The 13,380-nt window shown below is 35.0% G+C and overlaps 2 protein-coding genes across 2 annotated transcripts in view; one reads left to right on the top strand and one right to left on the bottom strand.

The window, feature by feature from the left end:
• Positions 1–13,380, top strand: part of LOC150081702 (microtubule-associated protein 1 light chain 3 gamma-like) — a 72,838-nt gene that overhangs the window by 23,134 nt on the left and 36,324 nt on the right. The window contains exon 2 of the mRNA XM_090379562.1: positions 11,377–11,429. Within this exon, the coding sequence (XP_090235688.1) occupies positions 11,377–11,429 (53 nt within the window). The remainder of the gene's footprint in view (positions 1–11,376; positions 11,430–13,380) is intronic.
• Positions 11,674–13,380, bottom strand: part of LOC150081701 (uncharacterized) — a 127,379-nt gene continuing 125,672 nt past the window's right edge. The window contains exon 6 of the mRNA XM_090379564.1: positions 11,674–11,928. The gene's annotated coding sequence lies outside the window, so the exon portion shown is untranslated. The remainder of the gene's footprint in view (positions 11,929–13,380) is intronic.

Raw genomic sequence — 13,380 nt, 5'->3', positions numbered from 1 at the left:
CAGTTAGGTTAATTAATGACTCCTCTCTGAGTCTCCATTCCCTGTCTCATAGATGTAGTTTCTGCTGCATGCCCTTTCTACAGATACTTCCATGGGCACAGTTCTTCTGAACTGGCTTCTATTATTCTCTCTCTCTCTCTCTCTCTCTCTCTCTCTCTCTCTCTCTCTCTCTCTCTCTCTCTCTCTCTCTCTCTCTCGTCCAAACATGTGCAGCCAACATCCATTTAGTGTCCAACTTCAAACTCACAGAACCAACTTTTCATCTTCCTCGTTTATTCATTCAACTGCTGTTTTCTGGAACAACCTTCCTTTGTACGTATTTCCTGAAAATTACAGTCTACAGAAGTTCAAGTGTAATGTCAACAAATATCTTCTTTCGTATCTCCAACCCAAGCACAGTACTAAGTACTATAGGTTCTAATACATTTCGTGTTTGGGGATTTTCATAAAAAAAAAAGACATTGCTACCCACCCATCATGGTCAACGATGAAATCTGCACTGCATGCTTTACAGTGACTTTGATTTATTTCACTTATAAAAAAAAATGTATATTGGCAAGTTGCCAATGGCAACCAACTACAAGAAATTCACTGGAATGCAAAATGTCACTGCTTGCTGCACAGTGAGGCCTACAGTTAATTAAACTTAAGTTGGAAACTGTTTTGTGTTTTTATTCATTTATTATTGAAATGATTACGGGAAATAGAGGATGTGCATACTATATGCAGGTCCTGTTAATAAAAATATTCATTGCATTGTTCTTCACAAAATTTCCTATATCTCCATTCACTGTATATCTAGATTTAAATAGCTGGGGGTGCTGCAGTGCCCATGGACAAACTGCCCATCTATTATCGCAATGAATGTGAGAGACAAGGGCCTTCAAATTAAGGAGGGGAGATAAAGCTGTTATCTTAGACCAGTATTTTTCAACTTTTTATTAATTAATGCCCCCCCAAAGGGCTTTTTTAAGACAATTTTTTTTAATTGCCCCCATAAAATTTTAAACACGAAAATACTTTATACTTATTCTTTTAATTCAATGGGATCCCTGAACCTGATGCTTCTTAGCTAAAAGTTCAATGCTCAGTATGATGTTCGTAAGTTTAATTTAATGTCTCCTCTTAAACATATATCAATTCTGTTTCTTTCCTTTGTTAATATTTTATTTACTGATCTTTAACCACTTCCAACCTTATAACCACTTCCAACTTCTGTTGAAAAACAAAGTACTTTGGTCATTTCAGTCCACATCGTTGGATAAAGGAGTTTAGTTTTTGATCCCCACAACTCAGCCATTCCACCTTTTTTGAATTTATATTTGCATTCTTCATTATATTTTAATTCAATGAGTTCTTGAATTTCTTCATGAACAAACCTGGAATCGCATCCAATTGTATCTTAATATCCATGGCTTCACTTCAAAAGAAAATAAATCTGAAAATCTATTTTTCATTTGCCTTTTTAAAGAACACAAATGATCTGAATAATTCTTAAGCTCATTCATTCTCAGTGAGAGATTCATTCTTTCATACCATGAAATTTTTTCATTAAATTGCTTTCAAATATTTCCAGTTTTTCAGTGAAAGCTTTTAATACGTGTTTGCAATCTATCACCGTAATTAATTTTCCTTGAAGTTGAATTGATACTTCATTAAAAGTTTTAAAAAAATCCAAGCCATATAGTAATGTTATTTTTGTGTTTGCTGATCTCCTTTACTAAATCTGTCTCCCCTTTGATTTATACAAAGCTAAATATCATATCAAAAAGGTTTACAAATCTTGTTAGACAGTTTCCATTAGAAAGCCAACTGACTTCTGTATGTAAAAGAAGCCTCACTTACTGTTCTTCATTTTCAACAATTTTGTGAAAAGGTGAATGTATTTGCTATGTGACTTTATTTTATTGATGGTTTTAATAACTATACTGAGAGATTGATAAAGAACTACTATTTTTTTTTTTCAACCAGATGATGTCAGTGCACAATGCAGTGTACTTCAAGAACTTCGGGACATACTTTCTTTAGGTGGTCTGTAAAATCTTTGTCTTCCAACCATGGAGGTAGTGCCATTAGTGACACATGATACCAAATTTTCCATGGTATTTGTTTTTCATCAAACCATGTTTTCACAGCAGCAAATAGGGATGCTCCAGTACAGTCAGTTTCTATAAATTTTACAAACATCTCTTCTTGCAATTTACAATCATAGAAATAACAAACTTATGCCATTAAAAAGGCCTTATGGTCAGTAACTGTGGATTCATCAATCTGAATAGAAAATTCTCATTTTTAGTTTGTCAATTAGCTGATCTTCAATGTTAACTGACATGTCATTGATCAGTCTTCGAATTGAATTGTTGCTCAATGGCAATGCTTTTAAAATGTTGAAAGGATTTTAATGCATCACTGTTAAAATTAGTCTCTAATGCATAACAGTCGTATAACAGTCTCAGTAACTGCATGAGCACTAAGTTTTTCCAGCAATTTCTGCAATTTTATAAAATGCAATCATTCCATTGTCATTTGTGTGTTCTGTGTTACTTTGCTCAAAATTCTGTTTTTAATTTTTAAAATATTCAATATGTTTACCAACTTTATCAAGATGTTTCCTTTTTAAGTGACCTTAATTAAGTCTTGATTTCATAACCTCATTTGAAAAAAAAAAAAAAAAACATTACAGGCTGTCTTAGTCGAATAGGCTTTCAATAAAACCATGAGCTAGATATTCATCCGGATACTGTTGGCACTTTTTCTTTTCAGCACTTGACATGATTGATAATGGGTTAAATAACTACAAAGAATTAAATAATAAAATATAAACTATTTTTATTTAACCCTCATAGCCAATATCACTTACAAAAGCACTGTGTATCAAAAATAAACAACTCCCACAAGGAAAAAAAATCAATACTAACTAGAACTAAAAATCAATATTAATAGAATGAAACATTTTCTCATCCCATCCATGCCTCATATATTGACCAATGAAACAAAACAAATAAAAAACCATGCCAGCCACCCTACCGCCAAGGTCACAGCTGTCGGAAAGGCTCAAACAGCAAGGATTGCAGAGACATTACCTCTGAAAGCACTCAGGCATTTAATGCCTATGAAAAGCACAGGTGGTTGAATTAAATCATGCTCAACACCTTCCTTATATCAAAATTTCTCACTCACTCCTAATACAGGGTCATTGAAAAAGGTGTCCTTGATTTCCCTGTTAATTATCTTCAGAAATATTTGATCGATTGCTGTGATTGTGGCAGCAAACAGTGTGGTACCTTACTAAGTTTTATATGACACCTCAACAATGGCCTTGGCTGCACTGTGAGTGTGTGCAGAATGAGTCCTACACACACACACCGCCTCAGTCAGTATCAGTAAGATGGCCGTGCAACAGAAAGTGCAGTGTGTTGTGATGTTGCACTGTTATGACAGATTTAAATTCAGCATAACACACACTGCTTTCTGTTGCACGGTCATCTTACTGACACTGACTGAGCGGTGCATGTAGGAATCATTCTGTGTGCACTCACGGTGCAGCCAAGGCCATTGTTAAAGTATCAAATAAAATTTAGTGAGTTACCACACTGTTTGCTGCTACAATCATAGCAATCGATCAAATATTTCTGAAGATAGTTAAAAGGGAATTCACGGACACCTTTTTCAATTGTATGATATAACTGTGTTAAAAATCAGTTGTCTTGGGGGAAAAGGAAACCCAATCAGAGAAATTAAGGAATAAGATGTCATCGGGTAGGGTTGAACTTTGGAGAGCCACAAACCTATGATTTTTTTTTGCCACCCCAAAAACCAATTTTTGCCTCCTTGGTGGAAATATTGCCCTTGTTAAGAATCCCTGTCTTAGACTAAGATGCCTAACAATTTCATTCCAATCATTAAGACTGCTGTAGCTAGTTTAAAACAAAGCTATAGTGATTTTTGAGAAATTTGCTGTAAGATTGTCCATTAATGAGGATCAAATTATTCTCCAGCATCGGTTACCCATCAGTGTGAATTAAGTAATGAGCATAATGCACTTTTGACAGTGCATATTATTCTGGTGCAGCGCTTCCTGTATAATTACATTCATCCCAACTTGAGCATTGGCGCTTCCCTTCCCACTTGCATTATAATCATTATTCACTTCGCAAAAGTTCGAATCAACTTAACAAAAATTTAGTTTGCTTCCAGTCTTCTCTTCGATTTAGTTCGCTTCTGGTCTTCTCTTCGACAAGGCCGATGCGACTTCAGTTTGCCTCTGGAAGTCTTCTGAAGAGTGGCAGCTACCTAATCAGGATTCTTCTCTTTGTATATCACCTTTTAATGATGGAAGTTTTGATTTGTTTATTAAGCTGGGTCCTTTCTCAGAATTAAACCATTTAATTTATGAACTTTATTGGGGGGTAGTTGGTTTCCACTTGGGTTTTGTATTCTTTCACAAGGCAATTGAGTAGTATCCTAAAAGCTAACATTGAACAGGTCAAGGGTTCCTGTTGCTTACAATAGCTCAACAGTTTCCTATACATACGAAATGCATGCCTCAGTTTTTCTAAGCCTTCTTATGTTGACTTTGTACCAAAGTTTACTTACACACCCGATGATAAAAACCGAGCAGGTTAAGACAGTTTTAAGACTCTAAATTGGTGTAGATTTTCTTCTTAATTCATAAAGTAATGCGTTTAATTTTTATTAAAAAAAAGAAAAATGAAATTCCTCAACTGTCATAAAACTAAAATTTGCTGTTCATGGAAATGTAATTCCTAAGTACCTTGACACAGTGCATGGTAAAACAGTGCAGTATTCTTGCTGCATTGCGACAGTCACTGTTCAGCTTTCACTAATGTGTGCAGGGCTGGTCCCAAAATTTGCAGAACCCTGTTCATTATTTCCTTACCTCCAGAAGTTAAAAACAATATAGATATTATGGAAAGTGAGTATAACATAAAAAATTACATTTTTAAATAACGTCCTATGTTTAATACCAAATGAAATGTACACATTAAGAATGAAGTATACACTCTACTTCTAGCAATTTTCAAGTTAACTTGTGCAAGTGATCTTGGAGTGATGATAATGTCGGTAACTAGACATTTAGATGGCGGTAGGCTTAAAGAAATGTGGAAAAGATGCAGATATTATTTAGACCATTTGAGTGCAGGGACCTGTTCAACATAACCGGTTGAACATGCTTGTGGCTGCCTATGAATGTGTGGCACTGTTTTTAATAGTGATTGGCTGGAATATGTTAGGTAATCTGTTTGGCAGTAGATTATTTCAGACACAAATTGATGTTAAAACCTGCATGTCTGTTCATGTAAAATATGACAGCATTGAAGAAAAATCTATTTCTTCATATGATGGCACAACATATGAGGTGAAAACTTTGCTGATTGGCAAAGCTCCAACCAAATTCTTTGTTAAATCTGACTGTTTTCTAGGACACTACCAGAAAACTGGGATGTGTGATCACCCTAAGGTAGGTGTAAACTAAAGCCATTTTATGTGTTCTGCTATTGCTGAGCATTATTAGTGTGAGCAGCAGATTAATTGTAACCCAAGCTCCAGGGACAATTTTAAGTGTGGTTAGCTCATTGTTTCTCTGTTAATTGCAATAAAAATACCTGTGTACCTCCTATTATGGAGGCATTATTATCATAAGGTGGTTATTATAAGCCATTCCTGCATCCCCAGAGTTTGATAATTGTTACTTTCTATTTTTTCCCCTATTTCCCCCTTTTGTGCCTCTTTTTCCTTTATTTCCTTAGGTTTTTTCCATATCCTTACTCTTACTTTAACTATTAATTGCTTCCACGTTGGCTTATTTTTATCTTATGTTGTCACAGATTTTTCATTCGTATGGTCCTTCTTTAATATATAATAATGCTATTCCATACTTTCCTTGAAGTTGATAAGCTTTTATTCTTTATCTGTTTTTTATTGCTTTTATTTCTATTCATATATTTTAGTTTTCATTATGTATTTTGTAAGAATATTTTAAGTTATTTCTTACATTTCATTGGTCGTTGCACCAATTATTTTAGTACACTTATTCACCAGGCCTTCATGCTAAATATAAGATGACTGTTTTAGACAAATGATTGGCAGGTTTTTTCTGGGTGGCAATATAAGCCTGCAGTAAGCCACTCCTGTTAGACAAACTCCTGTTAGACTGGAACAAACTGCATCTAATCTTGTGGAATCTTGTGTTTATGTACTTTTTTTTTTTTCTCTTGGTTACAATAAATTCACATATTGCCACAATGAGAATTATTTTGACCTTATTCAGTATAGATATTTCTATAACTTGAGGAAAATAGTAAATGCTACTTAAACAATGGCTTGCCTGTGGTGGTGCTATAGGGAATCCTCCAGGAACAGTTGCTTTTAATTACACTGTCACATGTTAATACTTGTAGAAGTTACCAATATGGAATATACAAGCAGGCCCCGCAACCCCAAAAAAATTCTGGCTGTTGTGCTCCTGAATAAACAATGGTTTAAGTGCAGAATAAAAAATAAAGCTAATGTCCAAGTGTGTTACATTTTAGGCATGTTATAAAATAGTAATTCATGATTTATAACAAAAGGCATAAAGCAAACTTTTAGGCATGAACTGATAATTTATCTGCCACATTGTCCATTCATTCCTCCAACCAGGGCATGACAATAAATAATATCTAGTGCTTCAAATACAATATGTAGTATATAGGTAACCTATGTAATGTCTCAAAAAAAAAAATTTCCAAATTAAAATTTTTTTTTTTTAGTACATCAGCAATTTTCAATCCACCACAGGATGAAGGCCTCTCCAGCAACTTTCTGGTTCCTTCTGTTTTGCACAATGGCCATCCATTTACTACCCACAAACTCATGAATTTCATCTATCCATCTCTGCCATTGTCTTCCAGATTGTCTTCTAGCTCCTCTTGGGTACCGTTCTGTTATTTTCTTAGTCCATCTGTCATGTCTTCGAGCTACGTGTCCTGCCCACGATCATTTTAGTCTAGTTTTGATAAGAATGTCCTTTACTTGAGTTTTCTGCCTAATCCATGTGTTTCTCTTCTTATCTAACAGTCTTATTCCCAATATAATTCATTCCATTCTTCGCTGTGTAGTTCTTAGCTTCTCTTCCATTCTTTTGGTGAGTGCCCAAGTTTCACTTCCATAAGTCATGGTGGGGAGTATACATTGATTCATTATTTTACGTTTCAGACAAACTGGGATATTGCTCTTCAGTATGTGACTATTTCCTGAATGCTATCCATCCAAAATTTATTCTTCTCTTGACTTCCAGCCATTTATCATTATTATAGCTAATAACTTGTCCCAGATAAGTATGACTCCACCTTTTCAATTACTGCTCCTTCAATCATTATTTCCCTTTCTGTGGCATACTTGTTCATCGTCACTTTTGTTTTAGCCATATTCATCTTTAGTCCAAAATCCTTACTAACTGTGCATAACTGATTAAGATTTTCCTCTACTTCTTTGGGATTGTGGCTTATGACCACAATGTCATCTGCAAATTGTAAATGGCTTAAGTGCTCTCCATTCACATTGACTCCTTTCTGCGACCAGTCTAATCTTTTGAAAGCTTTCTCAAGGGCAGCAGTAAACAGCTTTGGAGATAGTGTCTCCTTGTCGAACTCCTTTTTCAATTTTAAATTTGCTACTGTCTTTGTCTAGTCTAATAACGGAGGTCGCATTCTCATATTTTATTCAAAATTGTAATATATGGGGTATCTATGCCTTGTCTTTCCAGTCCCAAAACATTGCCTTATACTGTATGGAGCCAAATGCCTTTTCATAATCCACAAATGCCAGGCATAATGGTGTTTTATATTCATTTGCTGTGACATTACGTGAAGGTGATCAATAGTTGAGAATCGTGTCCTAAAGCCTGCTTGCTCTTTTGGTTGATTCTCATCAAATATTCTTTCTAATCTGTTATTAATGACCCTGTGAACAACTTGTAAATGTGGGATAACAAGCTAATTGGTCTATAATTTCCAATTTCTGATTTATCTCCTTTCTTATGCAGCAAAACTATGATTGCATTATTCCACTGCTTAGGCGTCACCTTTTCTAATGCACTTTGTGAAGAGCCTTGCCAGTTTGTCTCTTCCTCCCAATTTTAACAGCTCTACAGTAAGGCCACACATTGAGTACTGTATACAGGTCTGGAGGCCTCATTTCAAGAAGGATGTAGAGCTGCTGGAATGAGTGCAGTGAAGGGCAAGAAGATTAGTGAATGGAACAAAGGGTTGCTCTTACAAAGAAAGTCTTAAGTTTTGCAAAATACAATGTCTGGAGACTAGGCACCAGTGAGGTGATCTAATAGAGGTGTATAAAGCCTTGAATGGTTTGAGCATGCTTAATGCTGATGGGATTCTGCCTCTTGCCCAGAATAATCACCTGAGAGGGCATAAATTCAAATTGAGGAAAGACAGATGTAGGATAGATGTGCGGAAATTTGCCTTTAGCCAGTGGGTAGTTGGTTGGTGGAACAGACTTCCATCTCTTGTTGTGGAAGTTGATAGCCTAAATAAATTTAAGGCTCAGCTGGACAGGTATTTCAAACGAACGGAGGGGTGAAGTGGAAGTTTTTTTTTTTTTGGCTGATGGTGCATAAGCTTGCTTTCTTACATCATATGCCTCTGCTAATGCTAACTTCATCTTCCCCCAGGGCTTTCTGATTCTTCATTTTCTTCAATGCATGTTCTACCTCATCAGGAAGAATATTGGGTATGTCGTATATGTTGCTAATTTGCAATCCATCTTCCCCACTGCTGGCATCATTCCCTTGCTCCTTGTATAATTCTCTATAGTAGGCTTCTGCTATTTGAATTATGCATTCTCTGCTATTTATAAATACATCGCTATTCTTCAGTTTCAGTATCATTTGTCTTTCTGTATTACTGCTCATAGCTGCTGATTTAAGTCCTTTGTTTTCCCTTAAGGCTTGTTCAACTTTTCTTGTGTTAAATCTGTCTTCTCTGAGTCTTTCTAATGGCTTTGCATAACTCAGTATACTCAATTTTCTCCTTGTCAGTGTTTATCTTTCTCTTCATTTGTCGCCCTCGGTTCATCATAACAAGTGTTTCTTGACTGATTTTTTTTTCTTCTTTGGATTTCTTTTTCCATATCTTGGGCTTTATCTCTTTCAGAAAGTTGTAATATTCCTCGTCAATATCTTGGTCTTGATCAGTCTGCAGAAGCTCAAACTTGTTCTTAAGTTCCAGTACATACTGTTTTTTTCTCCTCTTCTGTTATCTCAAAGACCTTCATATTATTTACTCGAGTCAGTTTTTTCCTTTCCTTTCCTACATCTATATTAAGTGTGCATCTTACCATTATGTGATCACTTTCAACATTTACTTTATTCAGGATGGTAACATCATTCACGATATCTGTTAGTGAGGATGAAGTCAATTTCATTAGTTGTTAATCCATTTGGACTCTTCCATGTCCACTTTCTGTTCACCCTTTTATTGAAAAAAGTGTTCATTACTGACAATCCTTGAGATTCTGAAAATTCCACAAGTCTTTCGCCTCTTTCACCAATTCCAAGCGTCTCCGTAGCTAGGTGGAAAGGAGCAGCAGTGCGTAGCACACGCTTCTTGATTAGACTGGGGTTAGAGCCCGTCACCACCAAATACAGAGGATGTGGAAAGGTCAAGGGAATGACCACCGCATATTCCCAGAGCAATATGGCCTTAGTTGCTAATGCTCCTAAAAACCAAATAACATACAAACAATCACCAATTCCAAAATTTCCTATAGTTCCCCTTTCTGCACTGTTGTCTTTTTCCAACCTTAGCATTGAAGTCCCCATAATAATAGTGTAGTGGGTTTTCTGCTCATTTAGAAGACTCAATTTCGGTGTACATTTCTTCAACCTCTTCATCATCATGGCTTGATGTTAGTGCATAAATCATTATAACCTTTAGCTTATACCTCTTAGAAATCTTGAGCATTAGTCTTGATACCCTTGGTAATGTACTTTTGAATTCCAAAATGTTGTTTTTTATATTTTTATGGACCAGAAACCCAACTCTAACCTTTGCTCCTTTCACTGTTTCCTTGGTGTATAGCAGATTTCCACTTGATAAACTTATAAGTGATTCATTTCTTCTTGTTTCAGCCAAACTGATGATATTCCAATTCACATTTTCTAGTTCCTTTTCCAGTTCTAATATCTTGTCTTCACCGATGAGCAATCTTACATTGTAACAGGCCAAGTTCGGTTTCTGTGCATGGCAGCCTGGTCGTACCCAGAGATTCTCAGCACCCTATGCTTCCACTCTGATCCTCTTGCTGCCGTAAGAGGGGGAGTGAAAGCCACTGAGAACTGAGGGCCATTTGTTTCGTCGTGCTGTCTTATGCTGGAGGGGTTGGTCTTTTCCTCTTCACGCTGACCAGGCATCTTGAAGAGAACCACTCTACACTTTTGTTGCCACCTAAGTGGCGTAACAGGGCTAACCATCGATAAGGTGTGCATGAGTGGATTTTAGGGAGGCAGGCCAACCGGACTTCTCTTAATAAATTTTCTGTAATAGAAAGAGTGGATCCATCAGTGTTTTAGACTGAGTGTCTGATAATCCACACAATACCTGTTCCCCTCTAAGCCCTAGTACATTTATTCCTAATTAAATTAATGAAATTTGGGGTGACCCAACAAATCTCTCTAGAAGGCTCAAATAAAATTTCATGAAAATCCATCTACTGGAAGTAGGGTTATTACATGAGGATGAAAAATAATTGCCGAATTTCTACTCGTTAGATTTTAATGAAATGTGGAATGGCTCAAAATATTTTTAAAAGGCCACACATGGGCAAATTATGCATATATGCTTATGCATCTAGAAAGGGTTAAAGTAACTTCCACAAGGCTGATCAGTCAGACTAGTTAGTCCCTTTTTGTTTCAACTATCCCAGCAATAGCAAACCAGTGAGAGTGTTATGTGGTACCCAAGAGAAAATATACTGGCATGCAGCCACTCATCAAATGTTTATCATAACAAATATATTGGGCTCATTTACACAAGTGTAAATGAGACCAAAATTATGTATTAATAAAATTCTTGTTAGAAACTTTCACAAAACAAACTGTATTATTACTATATAGTAATATCAAACTATTTACTAAATTTTTTTTTTTTTTTTTTTTTTGGCAGTGAAAACTATTTTGTTTCAACTATTTTTGGCATACTGATCAAAAAAAGGTTCACTATTGCTGGCTTATTCTAATACAGAAGCATATTAAAAACATAACAAACATGCAGTTTAATTTTTTTTATTAAGTTAAAGTAAATTTGTACTTGATTTTAAGTACAGGATTAAAAATCTTAATTTTTATCAATGTTTCAGAAGAACGAAAAGAAATGGCAGAGGATGTTATAAGACTTGAAAATAAGATTCCGGTAAGGTATTTTTAGAAGTTTATTCCTTTTTTTGCTATTACTTGAATGTTAGGTGTAGAGTAATATCTCGTTATAGGAACTTTTTTTTTGGGTTTGTATGAATTGTCATATAGAAATTTCAGACTAATGATTACCAGCAGAATTATTTTGAAAACAATTATTTATTCACTAGTTCTGATACATTTTTCTAATATACTTATTGATGGGTTGTTAATTTTGTTAAGAATAGTAGTAAAGAATCACATGATCTAACAATTTCACTCATGTTACAAAATGTGACAGTTCAGTTGGGGAAGTGCATCTGTTAACACTTGTAAATGCTGTGTATGAGACACTTCTCCCATTATCTGGGTGTACACTGTATCCAGCATCCACAGGACCACGGCAGTGCCTGTAGTTGGGTCCCTTCTTAACAATAAGAAGGGTTAACCTTTTACAAAGAAGACTGTCAGAACAGCAGAAAATTTAGTATATGTTTGGCAGGAACTATTGTACAGTCCTAGAAAATGTGTAAAATGGTTTACTAAACTTGAATTAGAAGAATCATCAGTGTGCAATATAGTTTGAAAAAATTTTAAAATATTTTTAAAAATAGAATTCAGTTTCAGTAGTCTCTTGGCAACAGTGATAAAGACAGGGGAGGCTACTTCTGTGATTCTACATTTTTTTTTGCAGACAAAGCCCTTCTGTATCCAAAGGATACATTAATTCCCGGTGTGCAAAAAGAAAAGTGGTTCTTGATTTTTGTTCACCAATCAGTTTAAATAAGTTTAAAGTTTTAGTTTTTCATTTTATTCCTAATATATTATATAATAATATCAAAAAACATCATTTAGAAACAGACATGTTATCCAAAAAAAATCCTGACTGCTTTGTGGCCAAATTTCAGTCTAATGAAGTAGGAATAAAAAGAAAGAAAAAAATGGAAAATTAACATAGGAATGTTTTATTGATGAATGTTCAATATATATATATATATATACACAGTGAAACTTCCCTTTAACGGACAGCCATGGGGAACGAAAATGTGTCTGTTAGAGAGAAGTGTCCGCTAACAAGAAGTCTGAGGGAGAAAAAAAAAAAGAATGAAAGAAAAATCGTTAAACATTTAATGTAAAATTAAATTAAAATATATACAGATTTTGAACAATATTTTTGTAAATAATATACAATTACATACACAAGAGATAAAGAAAAATCGTTAAATGTTTAATGTAAAATTAAATTAAATTATATACGGATTTTGCACAATATTTTTGTAAATAATATACATACAATTGTGCTATGCATATTATGACTTTATCTTAAGAAAAATACATACAGTAATCACTTATTTTCTTCTGCACCTTCTTCCGGCTGATAATTTTGTTTTCAACATTTGTTTGGAGTGAAGAAACCATCGAAAGTCCTTCAGTATCTTCTTCAGCGGCGAAAAACATTTTTAAACGATTGATTTGTATGAGCGCTTCTATTTTCATTGGTGGTTCGTCGTTAATGTTCTTTGACAGAATGACCTCCTTCCATTTCTTCATCCTCATGAGGAACTTCTTGAAAAATATCGATGATAATGTTGTTGATATCTAGAGCACCTTCTGTAGTGAGGTTTGAGTCTATATCTTTGTAGCCAGCGTCACTTGCAGCGGAAGTATTGTACATTATCAATAGATGTTGAAGTTCTTGTTCTTCTTGGTGCTCCACATTGCTGTTCACAACTTCAATTTTTACATTTGAGAAGCCAGACTTTACAAAACAGTTCACGACAGTTTGTTTTCTAATTGTGTTTACTGAACAGGAAATCCATTGAATCGCATCTAGGATGCTGATTTTCTTTGCAAGGTCACTCGCACATGTTACATCGTTCATGTTTGCAATGAGATGTCTTAAAACACGTTTTCTGTAGTGAAGTTTAAAATTTTTTATTATCCCTTGATCCAAGGGCTGACACTCTGCA

Source organism: Mastigoproctus giganteus, chromosome 8, assembly GCF_048544385.1.
Source record: "Mastigoproctus giganteus isolate SK-2022 chromosome 8, ASM4854438v1, whole genome shotgun sequence".
Lineage (NCBI taxonomy): Eukaryota > Metazoa > Arthropoda > Arachnida > Uropygi > Thelyphonidae > Mastigoproctus > Mastigoproctus giganteus.
Note: the sequence above shows the minus strand (reverse complement) of the source record. Positions and strands in the feature narration are given on the sequence as shown.